Source organism: Bos mutus, chromosome 7 (genome assembly GCF_027580195.1).
Source record: "Bos mutus isolate GX-2022 chromosome 7, NWIPB_WYAK_1.1, whole genome shotgun sequence".
NCBI lineage: Eukaryota > Metazoa > Chordata > Mammalia > Artiodactyla > Bovidae > Bos > Bos mutus.
The window spans coordinates 93971809-93990232 of record NC_091623.1 but is presented as its reverse complement, the minus strand read 5'-3'; the positions used below and the strand labels follow the sequence as shown (position 1 = coordinate 93990232).

At 45.8% G+C, this 18424-nt stretch overlaps 1 protein-coding gene across 5 annotated transcripts in view; it reads right to left on the bottom strand.

The window, feature by feature from the left end:
- Positions 1 to 783: 783 nt before the first annotated feature.
- ARHGAP26 (Rho GTPase activating protein 26) overlaps positions 784 to 18424 on the bottom strand; it is a 475515-nt gene continuing 457874 nt past the window's right edge. For all 5 annotated transcript variants that reach the window (XM_070374544.1, XM_005904294.3, XM_070374543.1 and 2 more), the window contains 2 exons: positions 15737 to 15828; positions 784 to 6976 (listed from right to left, as the gene is read on the bottom strand). In XM_070374544.1, coding sequence (XP_070230645.1) covers positions 6888 to 6976; positions 15737 to 15828 — 181 coding nt within the window. In that variant the 3' untranslated portion in view covers positions 784 to 6887. The remainder of the gene's footprint in view (positions 6977 to 15736; positions 15829 to 18424) is intronic.

Here is an 18424-nt window from a genome sequence, read left to right as displayed (position 1 = left end):
TGAGCTCAGTGAAGGAAGAAGGTGCGGCGGATCTGTGTTGTTCCTGTGGCAAACCAGCCCTTACTAAGGGGCAAACAAGGACAGGATAAACAGTTCACACGTGACCCACATATTTAAATAGGCATCCCTCAGAACCCAGCACCTACTCACTCACCTTCTGCTTTCCCAGGGCAAGCTTCCGGAATCAGAAGCCTTGCCCTCCATCCCCAAAGTCCTGGCTCCCTTGCCCTCTCCTTCTGGCTCCTCTGCTCTCATAGCAGAAGCTGGGAGTGCACTGTGAACCTGGCTCCCAGGCTGCAACTCAGGATGTACCTGGAGGGGATGTGATGAATGAGACAACTCAATAACATGAGCTGGCCTGGGACAACATGTCACAAGTAACTGATTTATTAATACAACCCTGGGAGACACACCCAGCTTTGGGACAGGACTGTCTGCATTCTGGCTCTTTGGTTATTCCAGACTGTTAATGGAAGTTCCAGAAAATGGTTGATTTGACAATTGAATTTAGGAAGAATAAAATGTTTCCCAGGAGATAAATTCAGAAACAGTCATTGGAATGTGACTCTTTGCAGCTTAATTGTAGTTCACGAGCAGTGGACCTCTCCCTAAAGGAAACCAGAGCTACCCAGAGCACATCAGAAATCAGCACAGTGGTTGTTGCCAGGGACCACAGGAGACCACACTTGTAACTTCTGATCATGGTCTTTGCTTATTTGAAACAAATATAAAAATATGCATCACGTCAAAACAAAACTTTGTCAGAAATTCAAGAGACAAACATACCACCAAATGGAAAAGTCATTTAATTCAAAAATCATACTTCCACTCATTTCACAAAGATTGTCACATAAACCAACCAAATGTAAGAAAGCCAAGTTTCAGAGGCCACTCAACAGAAACTATTTCTTTATAGATATGCTTAGTGACACGAAAGCACAGGTTTTTGTTGTTGTTGTTGTTCTAAAGCCCAAACATGGCAAAATTGTTTTATGAATAACAGGGGAAAAGTTCTATTCTAGTCACAAGTTACTTTTTAATTAAGAAATAGGATTCTACACACCAGTCAATATTCAATACTGAATTGAAGTTTAAAACAGTGCATTTATGGTTTTTAAAAAAACATTAAAGTGCCATTTTTAAGTACTTTATTGATATTATATCACACAGCACTTTATAATATACCCAAAGGTAGCCTAAATTATGAACTAAACATGCAAATATTTTCTTCAAAGTGATGGACAAAATGTCTTTTAGAGTGCTTGTGAACACTATCCTAGTATGAATGACTTACTGTTTATGAGTTTGATCTTTTTTTTCCAACATGACTCTTAATAAGTTAATAAGGAATATAGCTGTAGATAGTAACCATCTGATAAATATGAATAAAATTTCAAAATGGCACTTAATTTACATCTTTGATCATTCTGATCGTCTATCAACAGCCTCTCGTTTCTGTAATTCTCAACCTTTAAATCTTAAAGGCTGTCAAGGCTCAGCAACTGCCAGCTTATGTGGGTTTCTAGAAGAGAGTCTGTTTCGTTATATACGTAAATGTGAGCTGTACATACACACACACACACACACACACACACAAACACATACTAATACATATACACTTAAGAATCACCAGATGAACCTCTTTTCACAGGTACAAGGTTGACCCTGGCATCTGGATACCCAAAGAAGCTGCATGCAGGGTCTGTTTGGACAATTCTATAGAAATGGTTGATGTGGAAAGGTGCTGAATGTCTTGGCCCCTCCAGGACTGCCCAGGTAATTCTGACACTTTATCACTACTCCTGGTTCTCACTGACTACACTCAGCAGAATTCTGATTTAATAGTAATTGCTATACTTACATGGGTCCAGGACTGTGCTAAGGTCCTTAGCCTTGCTTGCTAAGGCATTCTGCCTTGAAAGATGTTTTCATCTTGTAGTGTCCTGTAAAACTTTTGTAAAATATTAGTTGTGACCTTTTCATGTGATACATCCCCCCCCTATTAAGAACTACATTTATCTTTCTTTAAAAAAATCCACAGTTCTTCAGCATGGTTTATCCCTTTCTGCTACTAGCACTACTTTACACCCAATCCTTTTTCTTCTAAGAATACAAGTCCTTCCATCAGGAGGCCACATTTTAGCCAGGGCTGGCTCTAGACGATGTGTGGATTCTCTACGCAGCCTCTCCCTCTGCTCGAGGAAGTTCCTTAGTTAGATAGGTACTATAGGCAGTAGAAGGAAAAAACTAATTATGACTTGGTGGAGTCTGGTCTCAGGTATGCTCAGGTTTGTGCAAGGTCCATTATTCCATGGCTGTTGTCATTGGGAGGCTACACTTACAGAAAAGTGATTCTGCACCCAGCACACCAGCCTGACTGTCAAACACATCTGAAGCACGACAAGATACATTTTTTAAGTGCTGACACAGGGTGTGTGAGAGGACACCCAGCTGACTTAAAAGAGTGGGGCAGGGTTGTCTAGGTAAATAATCACTGTCAAGTTTGCCAGATATGACAGGTAACTCCCTAGAAGAACACCCAGGCCATTCCTTTCAAAGTCAGGCAGTCAAGAGGCTGCTGAGTTTCCTCAACGCTGGCTACCTACTTGGGTAACATGACTGCTCATCAAACAGTCAATGCTAGCGGGGAACTGTGAGTGCCATAACAGCCACTGTTGTACCCAGGAGTTCTGTGTCTATAAAGTTGAGTGGTCCAGATTTGCTTCGTTTGGAAACAGGAGCCAGAAGATGAAATGTGCCAATAGACAGTCATGAGTAGTTGATCATGTTACTTCAGTTGATTATTTCAGTCTCACTACTCCTCAATCATGGATGTTTTTAGAATCTATACAGTCAAAATAGTTTTTGGTGTCACTGGGGTTGCTACTTTCAAGAGACACAAACTCTCACGGCAGAAGGACCTCCATCTGAGCTACAGGCATGGCATTCGTAACTGCAGAGTCCCGGCAAACCGGAAATGACACCGTCACTAGCATGACTTTGTGTTGCTAATACCAGGTGGCCAGTACCTGATTGTTCCATTTCCTCTCTTTCTCTCTGCCTCTCTATCCAAAAAGGACTCAGCAAGAGGACATGAACTAGAATTATGCTGGAAAAAACAACAAAACCCAGTTTGGTCTGGCATAAGGAAATACATATCGTCCGTAGAAATACTAAAAAACCAAGCTAAAAACTGGCTCCAATCCTGGGACACCATGGCTGGCAGTGCTATACAGGATCCGTGCCTCTATGTTCAGATTTGAAAAGAGAAGAGAATATCACCAGTCTTGAGCAAGTCAGGACTTTACTTGCCTGGGGAGTTGGGGGAAGAATGTGAAACTAATTGTCTTCTCAAGACATGGTATTCTGTAGCCATGGAATTCTGGGAGTACCTGGAGGAGGAGCGAGAGACTAATCTTGATGCCCGCAGAAGACTCAGGCTATGTCTGCCGACCTGATCCCAGGGCCTTCCAAAAGCAACATGAGACTCCTGGGAAAGCTCAGAGATTTTGCTCCATAGTAGTCCACTCTGATACCCAGTTCACTCCCCTAATCTGCCCTAACATTCCTTTTTCCAAAAGGCAAGAGTCAGAAGTGGGGAGCAAAGGTAGTGGAGGGCAAAACCCATTTTCAGTCTGTAAGTTCCTTCTTTTTCGTTGGCTCATATTCTGAACAGTGTCTCCAGTTCTGTAGCTGATGGGGAGGAGGGGAGCCCGGCCAGGGAAAGGGAAGCAGAGCAGCCATCTGTCAGGGCCCACCATTGCCCAGAGAAACTAGGAAGGGCTCTACCTAAAATTCCCATTGGCGCCAGTCCAATTTCCCTCAGCTTCAAATCAGGGCCAACTGAGGAGGGAGGGTCATGCTTCCAAAGTGGTCAAGGTGGGGCCAAATGTTTACAGGTACGCTTCAGTAAGGAGCTCTGAAAGCCAGTGTCTGGACCTTCTGGCCGCCCCCACAGTAGCTCCAGTTAAGGTTCCGATGGGGCAGGTGATCTAAAATGCCGAATGTATTAAAAGCATTATGTTGCACTCTAGTTAGAAAGCACAGTGGTACAGTGTGCTGGTCCCCTCTGGCCCCTGTGAACAGGTCCCCAAGCTGTTCAAAGTCTGCAAGGAGTACATGTATGCTGCCCCTATGTGCCTTTTCTTCTTGGGTTTTCAATAATAGCTTCCCTGAGTCCTATCTCAGTCTTTGCCAATCTTAATTCTTATTCCCTCATCCATTGGTAGTGTCTCGCTTGCTCTGGGTTGGGTAATAGCTGTGTCATCCCTGAGCTGATGGAATGAATCACAACAAACTCCTATTACCTTTAAAGTCATCTAGAAAGCCATAATAGCACAATCTCCATCCCTCTTTGGAGTTTTTTCCTTATTTTGGAGCCAGAGGAAATCTGAGATGAATAAACATGTTTAGGGAAAAAGGAAGCAGCAGCATATCAAGAACTAAATATCCTAAGCCAGTTTTTCTTAGAACCTAGACACACAAAACATTTGCAAATTTTAGCTTGGACTTGGTTATAAAGCCTTATAAGATGTGCCAGAAGAATAAGATATAAGGAGCACACAATAATCCCAATCTTCTGTCCTGGTACTTTGGGGTACCAAGAAATACACCTGAGAAGAAAAAAAAAAAAAAAAATCTAACCCTTGGCCTCACCTGTTTAAATCCTGAGCTTCATCTTACTACTGGGTAGGAGTTCTTGGAAAAGTTAATTGCCTGAAGATGCTCTTTCCATCTCCAAATCCAAAGCCCAAGAAATGCCTAAAAAACCACATCTGGATAAAGAAGACTGAACACCATTAATGTGCCACGTCCACCACCAAAACCAGCAAGAATATGTGGAAATATCTTCTTCCTCAAGGCAAGAGAGGGGCTGACCTTGGCTCTCTCTGACCATGTGTCCCCCTCTCTGCCTCATATACACACTTGTTCAGCAATCAAAGCTTAAATGTGCGAAGCAACTAGCTTAAAGAATATCAAATATAAAACTTTGCCATATAGTATTTCAAATCACTCTATTTACAAATTTATCTTTTCAAAAAAATGTAAAAGATACAGTAATTCAACACAATTCAAGTTTTTCTTTTCTTCTTTAAAGTTCCCTCAAGAGGAATTCCAGAAGCAGGACACACTCTGGAACAAGGCTGCCATTCCTGAAGGGCTCTCAGGGAGCTTGACAGTCCCTCACTTTGGAGTTGGTCTGCCCAGAATCACTCTTGCAGGGACATTCAAGTGTGGAAAATACTGGGACTCTCTTCTTTGGAAGCCAAGTGGAGTTGAAATGTCCAGGCCAAACTTCCCCACCCAAGGTGGTCTTCCACAAGACCCAGCCCCTTCTGGTCCAGGAAATCCTCTTTCTCAGAAGGTACCCATCCCACCTTCCATGCCCCAACCTTGTGGCATCCTCCTAAATCACAATGGCTTATGATATTAGTCTCATGCCCCAAAAGCCTGAGAAACAATTCCCTTTTTCTGAGTGGCAGTGAACATGTATGTCCTTTTAAACTGGAGGCCATGGGGTTATTAGCTCAGGAGTCATGCCTGAAAACTTCCAGGGCACCAGTGCTGAGCAACCCAGGGCACGGCCAGGGGAGCTGGTCAGTGGCAGGCTAGAGGCAGGCAAGGGCAGGGGGAGGGACAGGTGAACGGGAGGGAACGAGAAAGATAGAGGGTGTCCCTCTTTAGGAGGCAGCATGTGGCCCTCTAGAAAACAGACACGAGTTGCATGCAAGAACAGAAATATTAAGCCTGTATGTAATTTAATCTCAAGAGGTTACTAGAGTTTGCTCCAAATATATCCTGGTGCTGCTGAAATTCATCAGAAAGGGAACAGTTCTCAGCTGCTATTCCATCTGCCCCCAAGTAGACCTTGTTAATTAAAAGTCAGTCAGTCATGTCTGACTCTTTGCAACCCCATGGAATTCTCCAGGCCAGAATACTGGAGTGGGTAGCCTTCCCCTTCTCCAGGGGATCTTCTCAACCCAGGGATCAAACCCAGGTCTCCTGCATTGCAGGCAGATTCTTTACCAGCTGAGCCATCAGGTAAGCACAGAACTTGACCAGGTTGTTGGAAAACCATTCAAAAAATGACTGAAGTGGGGAGGAGGCAAAAAAATATGTCATGCAAAGATTTTGTGTTACTTTTTGGTTTGGTTTAGAGTAGGCTGGGTCGCCATGGTTATGAGGTGATGGCAGCCCTCGGTGGCAGAGAAGTTCCCAGCTTGGGAGGGGGGCCCTGGAGTGTGTGTTCTCTTGCATGAGAGGACTGGACAGAATTCTGCTGATGCTGGGCCAATGGCTGCTTGAGAGATGGTGAGATTGGATCTTGTGTAACCAGTGCCGTGACCCCTCTCCATCCTTCATGCAAACAAACAGACCCAGCAGCCTGGAGCACTGCGGGGCTCAAGTATTCAGAGATGGGGTAGAGTGAGTGTCTACTGTAAACAAAAGCAGTGGACCCAGCCTGGATCTCAGGCCACTGCCCAGCCCTGTCAGAGCTGGCTACACTGCACGCTCTTGGGGACTACTTGTATCTCACTTCCTTTTTCAGAAGGTTGGGTTTTGGATGACTGTGAAAACAAAATGAGCACACCCCATGTAGGGTGCTAAATAAGAGACATGGCTCTGTAAGCCTTTCTTGTGGTAATCAAAACCAAATGGCCTCCTCTGCCGATTTCCTTCTGTTTCTTGCAGTATGACCACATTTCAGCTGAGATGATCACGGGGACGTGTGACACCAGAGTTTAGGAAAACGTTCGTGCTGACAGGTAGCAGCAGAGTCAGTCATCCTGTATTTCTCAGCGGCAAAGAGCAATGGTCCACAACACTGGAATCAGCAGTTGTCATGGATACAGTGGAACGCTCAGCAGTTCTTCCAGGGCTCCTGGTTAGAGGAACTCCACGTAGTTCTCGGGTATGAGGCCCGTCTTTCCATTCAGAGTCCCCTCCAACCAGCCAGGCTCCTGGGACGGATGCACTGTATAGAAAGAAAGGAGAAAGAGAAGATGACGTTACACACAGGGCAAAGGAGAGGGGGATATGGACTGCGCTGGTGTGCAGGAAGCTTACAGCTGAGTGCCGTTGCTTGTTAAGGAACATAATTCTTGGACTTGTTTAAACCAGAGGTTTTTCACCCACTGGGGGGACCTGGTGAAGGTCATTCTGAACTTTCTCCATAATTCAAAGGAGAAAAGACACAGACACTTAAATTCTACTTACAATTTTAGGAGTTTCATGGACTTTGCGAAGTTCCTGATTTTAACTTTAAAGAAGTAACATTTCAATTTTTTAGGCTAGAGGTCACAGTCATGATATTCCCTCTCTATTTTTACCTAGGTATCCATCCATCTATGTGCTCATCTACCCACCCAGTGCTGACTATGTACCAAAGTACCCATGGAGGACTGCTGAGAACTAGTCCTTAAAGATATCTAGCTCCTAATCATTTTACCTCCCTTCAAATCCTGACCCTCTGCTTCCAATTTCCTTGCAAATTCCCTCTGCATTTTTAAAAAGTATCTTATAGTCTTTGAATGGCCCTCTCTCATTTCCAACCATACCCTCTCCTTAGTTTTCTCTCCTGTTTCCTCTTTCCTATATACGAGTCTGAGAGCTGTCCTCTCCCTCTCTATTGCAATTTAGAAAATTTTTACCTCTTTGATTTTTCCATATCCAAAGACTACATACCCAATGTTCTGTAATATGACAATCCATCTCCATGGAAACCACTGTGACACTGTAAAAATTACACACACAATCCAGCTGAGTCTGCAAAGCAGTCAACAGCAGGAAAGGAGAAAGAAGGGATCATGGACTTGGGAGAGGGGGCTGTTCATGTTTGTGAACTGGGAATATACAAACCACTCTTGGGTGAGGCAGGACATTTGCTCCTAACATTTTAGGAAAAGACCAATCTTTCCAAGATTGTTTGGAGAGAATGAATTCCCCCCATTCCCTTCCTAGGCTAATTGAATGACTTCCTGAGTTCATTTTAGAAAAGCATTTCCACCCTCAACACTACAATACAACTCTAGTTTTGGTCTGTAGGGAAAGAAGGAAGAACAGAGACCAAAGAGACTAAATGGAGAAGCAGCAGCAGGATCGCCACTGAGGCTTACCGAAGATTAGTGTCAACCTTGGCTAGATTTTGAAGGCTTCTGTAGGAAAAGACAAGGTCAAACACCTATGAGCTGGCCTCCAACATGTTTGCATGCTTTTGTTTCTCTAGGAATAGATCCAAGTAGCAAGGGTACTTTGGATTCATGATACCACACAAGGAGGAGTCTGGGAGAGAAGTTCCATGGAAGAATACAACATAGCTTAAATGCAGTGCAGTCTCTCCAATGACCAAGCTCTCTCAGCCCACCACTGAAACGCTAGCACCCAAACACCCCAGCCTCCTGCCCATCTATCCAGCTGACATTGTCAAGATTACTTCAGTTTCTTCAACCTATCAAGTGGTGATTAAAAAAACAAAACAAAACAAAACAAAACTCTCTTCCCCTCAGTGGACTCTCTTGGAGGTTCAGGAGCCAACATGGAGAAAGCACAGTAAATGCTCAGCATAGGTGAGTCAGTAGGGGAGCCTGCATCATTTGACCAGTAATTTGGACTGGTCAGCAGGACTTTCCTGGTCAAACTTGAGTCTCAACAACCTGGTCTCAACAACGACCTAAGCTGGGGGAAACTTCAAATGTTCAGAACCCAAACCAAACACATCAAACTCACTCCCATAAACTAAAGACCTAGAAAGAATAAATCAACACACAAATTAAAAACCCGAAAAAGACACCTCCTATTTAATAGCAAAGCTCCTCGCTGAGTTGCTGTTCTACTGGAGGCACTGAGTCCATCTCTTTCAGACTTTCTCCGTTCCTGTGTTCAAACACAGCTCAGAGATGGTAATGTGTGCAAACATTAGAAATGGAATTTGCAGAGTAAGGGAAGAATCAGAGGGGACAAAGGAGGCACTCCAAACTAAAGAATGAGAGAAATGCCATGGGGGTGGCAGAGGATGACGCAGCCTTTGGGTCAGACTGCTGACACAGTGGAGTCAGCAAGTTAGGCTTCACTAAGGCATGGCACCAGACCAGGTGCAACAGAACCACTTGCACAGTTATTAAAGCTGCAGATTCCTAGGCCTCGTGGCACATGGGTTATAGCAGAATCTCGAGGAGGGAGCCCAGGGATCTGCATTTTAACTCATTCACAGAAAGTTATGACTTCTCTGTGCCAAAATGCCCCTGCAACGAAGTGGTAGAACTGACGAAGAAAAGAGGCAGCCCCAGAACCCCCAGCTTTCTGTCATCTTTTGTTTCCCTTCCTCGCACTTCAAGGCTCAGCTGAAGCCCCACCTCCTCCATAAATATCCTCATGGAATGCCATCTACCTGCTCCCTCCCTCCCCCAGGCTCCTGGAATGCTCATCATACATACCGCATATTATTCGTAGGCCTTATTAATGCTGTTCAAATGTGTTAAGCTTGTTTTCCCTAACTAGTTTTTCAGTGCATTTTAGTTTGTATTCTATCACTCGACATACTTCACTCTCCTCCGGGGAACTACAATGAAAGAAGCTAACACCTACTAATGGTGACTGGGAAATAGCCATGGACTCAGAGACGGACTCATTTAATCTTAAGGATCCTACCTTGTACTACTATTACCCCTACTTTATAGCTGAGAAAAAATTAAGGCTCAGAGAGGTAAACTGATTCATGCAGGGGCACCTCGTTAGAATCAGGATTTGAACCCAATTTGTTTGATCCCAGAAACCGAGCCCTTTACCACTATATCACATCCCTATCCAACCAGAGATGATCCTTGAGAATAAGAATGATGGAGAATAAGAATAAGACTAACTGGTGGGCCTTTGTTAAGTGCTTCCCCTGCAGGACCTCTTTTCATCTTCACTATGACTATAGAGTTGCTCCTGCTGTTATCCTCATGTTACTAATGAGAAACAACGACTCAGAGAAGTTAAACTTCTAGTCCCAGTTACAAAGCTGGCAGATGATGGAGATGGATCTGAACTCAGGACATCTGACCCCAGGCTCTGAGGCCTGAAGTACTACCACTTTGGCCTAGCCTCATGCTCCCCGGACACTGAAGATGCTTGTAAGTACTTGTTGAGTTCAATCACACCAACATCCAACCTTCTGAACTGTACCAGTGTCCCCTATGCTATGTAAACACACAAGGTGTTGCAGTGAGCTGCCTGGGCAGCTCTCCAGCCCAGCAGGCATCATAACAAATAAAAGCTGCTGCTGACATGGATGTGCTTACTGCCAACTACTCTCTCTCAGCTCAGTCCACATTCATATCATACACCCCTGCTCCGGCAACTCACGCTCTCTTGGCTCCTTCACTCGCGATGGACAAGGAGCAACTGTGTGCCTGAGATCCTGAGAGCAGGTTGCCCCAAGGGGAAGCAGCACTGGCTGGAGGAGTGCAGACCCCCGTGTGGTTGAATGAGTGGACTCGTTTAACAAATGTTATTTTAGCACCTACTACGTGCCACATTCTGCACACAGTACAGAAGAAGAAGAGAGACTGCTCTACAGGAGGGGCCATCTACAGTAAGCAAGCATGTAATTTTAGGTAAACTGATGAGGGGAGAACGAGACTAAGATCGGGATATGGGTGGGTGGCCAAGAGTTTGAAGAGTTAAAACCTAAATAATCCAAAGTGGATGGCCACGCAGTGGGTAATGCCAAGTGAGAGGGCCCAAGACGGGGAGAAGCTTGTGATTTCAGAACACTGCTGTGTAAGTTTTCCTTAAAAGCCAGATCATCAGTGTGTAACTACTCGAATCTGTCACTGTTGTGCCATAGATAATATATAAACACAAGGCGTGGGTGGCTGTGTTCCAGGGAAGACTTGTTTACAAAAACCGTCGGTGGGCTGGGTTTCACTGGCAGGTCATAGTTTGCCGACCCTATTTAAGAACATAAAGGACTCAGAGGCTGCTATGTATCAACGGAGGGGAAGAGGGGGCCAGAGGGCAGGGGCGGGACCTGAAGGACCTCATCGATAATTCTAAGAACAACACGAGGCTACCAGAAGCAGGAGAACAACATGATGTGACTTCCAATTTTAAACGATCATCTGGCTGCTGTGTAGCGCCTGGGTTGTGAGGCAGGAGTAGATGCAGTAAGACCAGTTAGGCAGCTGGTAGAAATGCCCGAGGGAGACATGGAGAGGCTGGGGAGGCTAAGACTCCACTGAGAAATTCGCTGGGAACCCCGCTGCCTGAGATGCCCTTTATCAGCAGAGGAAATCTGGGGCGGCCCTGCCTGCACTCAACACTGCACCCTGTACCCCAGGAAGGAAGGATCCGCCCATCTCACATTTGGATAAAGAGCTTCCCAAGAACCCAATTTTAGTGAATGCCATACGAATTTTCCAGGTATCAGTAATCGCACTGCTTCTAGATGACTAATGTTCCTGGGAACATCAGTTATTTCTCTTTCCAGTTACTGTCTGAGGTGCTCTTGGTGAAAGCACAGTTTCCTAGTAAGATTGGCCAGCGCTGACACTGGAGTTATTTCCGAGTATTGAGCAGCCATTACCCACTGCACAAAGTCTAAGAGCTGACTGAGCATCTTCGCCAGATTCACAGGGGGCCCCTGGAATCCAGAAGCTTGGAGATTAATCATTAGGAACAACCGACTTTCCCCTCAAGGAGCCCCTCCCTCTTCCTCCTCTTTTCTTCTTCTTGATTCTGAGAAAGACAAGACACACACACACACGCACACACTCACTCACTCACTAACTCTGTCATTAGAAAAGTTCCTTCTGATTGATCTGATGATTTAACCTGACAGCTACAGAGCATACAACTCACGCTGCTAAGGCCTTACCTAGGATCTTCAGCAACAAATTGCTGAGCGAGAGAACAAGGAAAAAAATCTCTCTGAATAGTTCTTTTCTTTAATGTCCACTTTTTTCCTAAAGAGCCAAAGGGATGGAGCAAGTAGGGTCTAAATAGCATTTTTTAAAAATTTAAAGTCAGAAAACATTACCAACCAACTAGATTAAAAACTAGATCGACATTTTGTCAGATCCTTCTTTGACTGCAGCTCAGTAAACACTGAGAGGTGTTGTCTTTAAGGCTTAATGTGGTCTTCTGCCTTTCAGGGAACTGGAAAGGTCACTGGCATTGCTGGTTAAAAAGAAACTAGTGTCAGTAATGCTGTTGTGATCCCCAGAGACCACAGGAAGGCCCAGTAAGTACTCTGCCTCTCTCTTGCTATCATTGGCCCTTGTGGGGTCAAGACGATTACTAAGTTGAGGGGCAAAAGCAGTCACAGAATCTGCTGGGAAGGGAAGGACTTGGCAGTTAAAAATCAAGTATCATTTCTTTTTTCAGTTGGCTAGTTAAACTACTTCAAAAAGGAGACTTAAAAACTAAAGAAGGGGGGAATGCCAAATTGTATAACCCTGCTGGAAATCAGTTGGGCAGCTCCTTCAACAGTTAAACGTAGAGTTACCACGTGACCCAGCAGGCCCATGCGGTGGTATAGCAGCATTACTCATAAAAAAAGCCAAAAAGTAGAAATAATCAAAATTTCAATCAATGGATAAATGGATAAACAAAATGTAGTATATCCATAAAAAGGAGTGGAGTTCTGAGGCATACTACAACATGGATGATGTTGAAACTATAATGCAAAGTGAAAGAAGTCAGTTACAAAGACCCTGTATTGTATAATTCCATTTACATGAAACATCCAGAGCAGGCAAATTTATAGTGCCAGAAAGCAGATGAGCAGATATCTAGGTGGGATGGAGCAGGCTTGGGATAAATGGGGCATGACTGCTAAAGGGAGCAGGGTTTCTTTGGGGGTGATGAAGATATTGTGGAATGAGATAATGGTGATGGTTGCACAACTCTAAATATACTAAAACCCACTGAAATGTACATTTTAAATGGGTAAATTACATGGTATATGGCTACCTCAATCAGTTCAGTTCAGTCGCTCAGTTGTGTCCAACTCTTTGTGACCCCATGAATTGCAGCACACCAGGCCTCCCTGTCCATCACCAACTCCCAGAGTTCACTCAAAACTCATATCCATTGAGTCAGTGATGCCATCCAGCCATCTCATCCTCTGTCGTCCCCTTCTCCTCCTGCCCCCAATCCCTCCCAGCATCAGGGTCTTTTCCAATGAGTCAACTCTTCGCATGAGGTGGCCAAAGTATTGGAGTTTCAGCTTTAGCATCATTCCTTCCAAAGAACACCCAGGACTGATCTCCTTTAGAACGGACTGGTTGGATCTCCTTGCAGTCCAAGGGACTCTCAAGAGCCTTCTCCAACACCATAGTTCAAAAGCATCAATTCTTCAGCGCTCAGCTTCCTTCACAGTCCAACTCTCACATCTATACACGACCAGTGGAAAAACCATCGCCTTGACTAGACTACCTCAATAAAGTTGTCTAAAAAAAATGGAAGAAGGCTGAACTCAGGAAGAGGCATCCCAAACAAGACACACACTTACATAGACCTTTTGTGAGCTTAAACCCACTTTGCCCTGGGATCAGGGGTCCTCTGTGTTGTCAGAGTGAATAGCTGATAGGAACAGCAGCCCCTTGTCCATCGTGATGCTGTAGTGAACTGTGGTTTAGAAGACAGACCTTTAAGCTCTGGATTTACTGCCAGATGGGGGGACCTCTCAAAGCTTGCTCATGTATGTACAGAAGCCCCTTCCCTGCAGACAGCATAGCACCAGAGCTCGTGCATGCAGCCCACTGATTTGTCTGCCATGAAAACTGTGTCATGTCCTGGCTGGGCTGTGATGCCCCTGCACATGGGCCTATTCACAAGGGATACTCGCCAAGGACATGGCGTTAGACAACCTTCAGTGGACTCACTTCATCTTCAGGTGTGCCAGGATCTAAAAGCTCCAGCTGCTGACAGGAGAGGTGGCTTGGCTTGCTGTACATACACCTTGATTTTTAAAGAACCCAAATGAAAGTTAATAGAGCAAAGGTTTAAGGACAGTGCCCTGAAGACTTTGAGAACCATACATGAGGTGCTGTGGGCTCACCCCCCCGCCCTGCAGGCTCAGATCAAGGGCCACCAAGTGTGACCTGGGAATTCCCCAGGTGCTCTGTGACCTGTTTCCTATTTTATCTACTCAAGCCTGATTATTATCTCTGCCGTGCTGAAGGCAGGGGCTGGCCACACAGTGGCGAAGCCCCCTTGCATATGGATGCACTCAAGGCTGGTCCCCAGGAGCCCATCTCTGCTCTGGCTGGGACCTCAAGGCCCTTACAGAGAGCCAGGATCCGGGGTGTTGAGGTGCAATGCCTACTGCCCAGCTGAGAAAGCCAGAGCTGGGTTGTATTAGCAGCTAAGAAGGAAAACTGTCATTGTGAATGATAAGAGCATCAGGGTCTTTTTCTAAAACAGACGTAGTGAAATGATGATGATCATAACAACAGCAAGACGCTGAGAGCTTAGTGTGTGTTGAGTACTACTTTAAACATGTCATGCACACTATCTCAATCTTCTCTCACGTCCATCTGTTCTCTTTCTATGACAGAGAGGACTGAGGCACAGAGAGGTTAAGTCACTGCTTGAGGCCACACAGAATCAAGTGGTCAAGCCAGGGATTGTGCTACAGTGGTTCAGGCTGTCCAGTGCTGCACAGGAGCCCTGGCAGTCCCACGTTTCCAGGACTCTGGCAGGTGGTAGGAGGTGTGGTCCAGCTCTAGGCAGGACTGTGCGGCCAGGACGGGGAAGGAGCAGGGGGCAGTGTTCACTCACCCCTGCCAGGGAACTCTGCCCCTGCCCCACCTGAGGTCAAGGAGGGAGGCCCAGAGCATGTCCAGTTCCTGAAACCAGGCAGCTGGTTTTTGCTTCCTCCTTTGAGCAAAACAAACAGACCCTTTCACCCAGGCATCTAGAGGGATTAACCCCCAAGGAGAACTATATCTGGGGACACCTCATCCACAACAGAAACTTGGGCCTTTCCCCAGAATCCTGATTTTTCTCTCAAGGCCAATAATAAGTTATGACACATTGGGACATCAACTCCATCAATTTTCATTTTTAAAAATATTCCCTTTTTTTTTTGAGGGAGGAATACAAACAAATGGAACCAGAAAATGTTGCATCAAGTAAGCCGGAGGCCCTTGGGGCAGGGGCCTGAATCCATTTTCCTGCAGGAATGCCCATGCAGGACAGCTGGCGCTTGGCAGGGTGGTTTGACTCTGGGGTCAACTTCCTGCTCCTGGCAACAGGGGAAGGACGAGAAGGGATGCAGCACAGCTTTTTTGCCCTGAGCTCACCCAACACCCCAAGCCTACCAGACCATCTCAGAAACCAGCCTCACCTGCCATGGACAGTGAATCCCCCGGAACCCCAGAAGACAGGCATAGACCCTGCGGCCGTAGCCCCCCACCCAGAGCTTCTGCCCCTTTGCAGGATTCCTGTTCTCCACTGCTTTGTCTCCCTGCTCTGTCCAGCCCCCTGATGCTCAAAGCCTGTGCATGGACCATCGCATTCAATGCCCATGACATCTCCATGACACTGCCCTGTCACCATGAGGTGACTCCACTCATCCTCTCTTGACAGTGACTCCTTGAGTTCTGCCACTGCTCTCCCACTGTGGGAAAAGACACCCCCCCACCCCCTCCCACCACAGTCCTTTTCAGTCTTACCTGTTCTATGGAAATTTTCCTTAGGTAGAAAGCAACTTTGACAACTCCAGTTATTTATTTGAAAAACTCACCATTATCGAAGACCGTCCCTGCTGTGAATGAGAGCTCGGAGTCATGTTCTGCTTTGCAGGCATACAAGGCTTTTGCCTTCCGGAATGGTGTGCTGGGGGAAAACAGTTTAATGAGCATTTTTTAAAAAACCTTCTGCAAGATATTTCATCTCTCTTCCTCCCCTTCCCTGCAAGCGGCCTAGCCCTCTCTTGTGGGAAGAGCCTGACAAGGCAGCCAGATGGCAAAACAGGAGGTAGGAAAGTCACAAAGGTCACCAGAGTAAAAACGAGAAATAGGCAGAGAATAGCCGTGACCCAGGAAAACCACTCTTCTTGTCGGGTCATCTTGTGCCAAGTCAAAACTTGACCCAGGAGTCACAAGAGCTGAACAGTTGGGAGGGCAGGCTGGGCCCCGTATGGGGAGCAGGACTAGCTGGGGAGTAGGGAAGTGAAGGCAGGAAAGAGCTTCCAAGTTGCTCTTGAGGACACTCCCAGCAGACCCTGCTAAAAGCCGCAATGCTCAAGGAGTTGAAAAGGAGAAATTCAAGCAAAGATGGGTCTGGGCTCCAGGCCCAGGGCTGACGTTAGCTCTTGCAGATGTTACTTCTTTCTCATGGGGCTGGTGGAGCAGGATTCCAGAGGTGGAACTCCCGGACCCCCAGGGCAGGGCAGGGCGGGGAGCAGACAAGGTGTGGGCCTAAGTATGAGTGTGTGTGTATGTGTGTGTACCAGCATACGTGTGTACACGTGTGTGGGGATGAAGAAGAGAGAAGGGACACTGTGGCAGTTTTTTGTGCCTTTCTCATTCAAGGAGTGCTGACACTCGTGAATCAGAATCAGTTCAAAAAATGCAGATGTCTGGGTTCTACCCTGACGTGCAGATATCAGCATCAGTATTTTTATAAAGCTCACCAAGTGACTCTCATGAGCAACGAGGGCTAAGAACCATTCTTCCAGAGCAGGGGTTGGCAAACTCCTTCTGTAAATGGCTAGACAGTAAACATTTTAGGCTTCATGGGCCATATGGTCTCTGCTGCTTTTACTCAGCTCTGCATTGTAGCATGAAAGCAGCCACAGACAAGATGTACATGGAAGAGTGTGGCTATGCTCCAGCAAGACTTTATACTTATCAGACACGGGAGGCAGGCTGGATCTGACCCAGTGGCTACAGACTGTGAGCCCATGTTCTAGAGTACAAGTTGCAAGCACTGCTAAATCAATTTTTGTTTTGATATCCAACCAGTTCCAACGGATCTATGACTTCTCAAAGGTCATAAGAAAATGGATGTTTAGCAGTCAAGGGCTGGCTCTTCATTTGCTGAAAGCAACCTCTCTCTTCTTCTAAGCTATCTGAGGAAGCATATTTAGGGGCTCCAGGGTAGAGTAGTCAAAGAGCAAGTAGTCCTCTGGGTTAGACGATTATTCAAGAGATATACATTATTTGCTTTACCTTTATTTGGCTAATGGAGGGCCTCAAGGACCCATGGAGGCTAAACCTCCATTTCGAGTGGCCTCAAGGACCCACGGAAGCTAAACCTCCATTTCAAGGACCCATGGAGGCTAAACCTCCATTCCTTAACAGAGGAATGGTCTCAGGTAAATTGGACATGATCGGAAGGAGCAGGGCGCTTTCAATCACTACAGAACTGTTACTCTTGGAGTCACCAAGTCCAGCTTCCCTCTGGGAAAGAGGCATCATGGATGTTTGGAAACCTATACCATGGACAGGCATTTAAAACTTTTAGTCTTGGTTCCATGAAAATTGAAGGAAAGGTGACGTAATGGGTCTGTTGTGCGGATAAATGGCTATTCAGAATTTGTTGCTGAGGTGCAGTTTACTGGTGTTTTCTCTGGTCTTCTAGTAACCAGGAAATAATAACTGGGTGGGAGAAAACTGGGCAAGTGGGAGAACATGAAGTGGGTTTGCTGGGAGTGAAAGGAGGAAGAGCCTTTAGAATGTATCAGCTCCAGCTGGAAACCAGCTCCTCCTACATAATTATCATTAGTGTTAGGATTAAGTTCAGGACAAGGTGCAGAGTCTGTGAATCTAACGAAACCAAGTCTACGTGTTGACCACCAAGGGCCAAACAGCCAATGTGGGATTGAAGTTTTATTGTTTTATTTTGTTGTTGTTTGCTTTTGATGGAATGGGGAACAGAGAGCATCTGCTTGTGAAAAGTGTTAACCAAAATTCTGTACGGACAGGCAAGTGAAGCCTGCAATGACATGAACGTGGAAGGAGAATGCAGTGGCCACGAACCAGGTTCATTGTCCCTGGAGGACGGGGCAGAGCAGGTGGGGGGAGAAGATGGGGACCAGGGACGGGGAGATAAAAGGTGAGGCACAAATCACCTGAGGCAAGGCTTCTCTGGCTGGGTTTTCATAGAGGTTACTCATTAACCTCCTCAAATACAAGGAATGGGACAAAACAGGGACAAGCCAGGGAAATCAACTAGGGTGTCTGGCAGGAAGGAAACAGGGGGAATACCTCAGATGCCCAAGACTGTCTTTCAAGAGGAGTAAATTTTCCACTAATATCTGGTTTGGGGGATTTAATAACGATAACATTCAATAAAGCAGCATATTAAATATAAGAACAAAGGTCAGGAGAGAATCTTGCTTTTGTTTGAAATTAAGAGGTGACTGACAGTCTACAAGAGGGCTTCTTCCTACCTCCACGGCACATGCGCCAAGAATGGGAGAAATGAT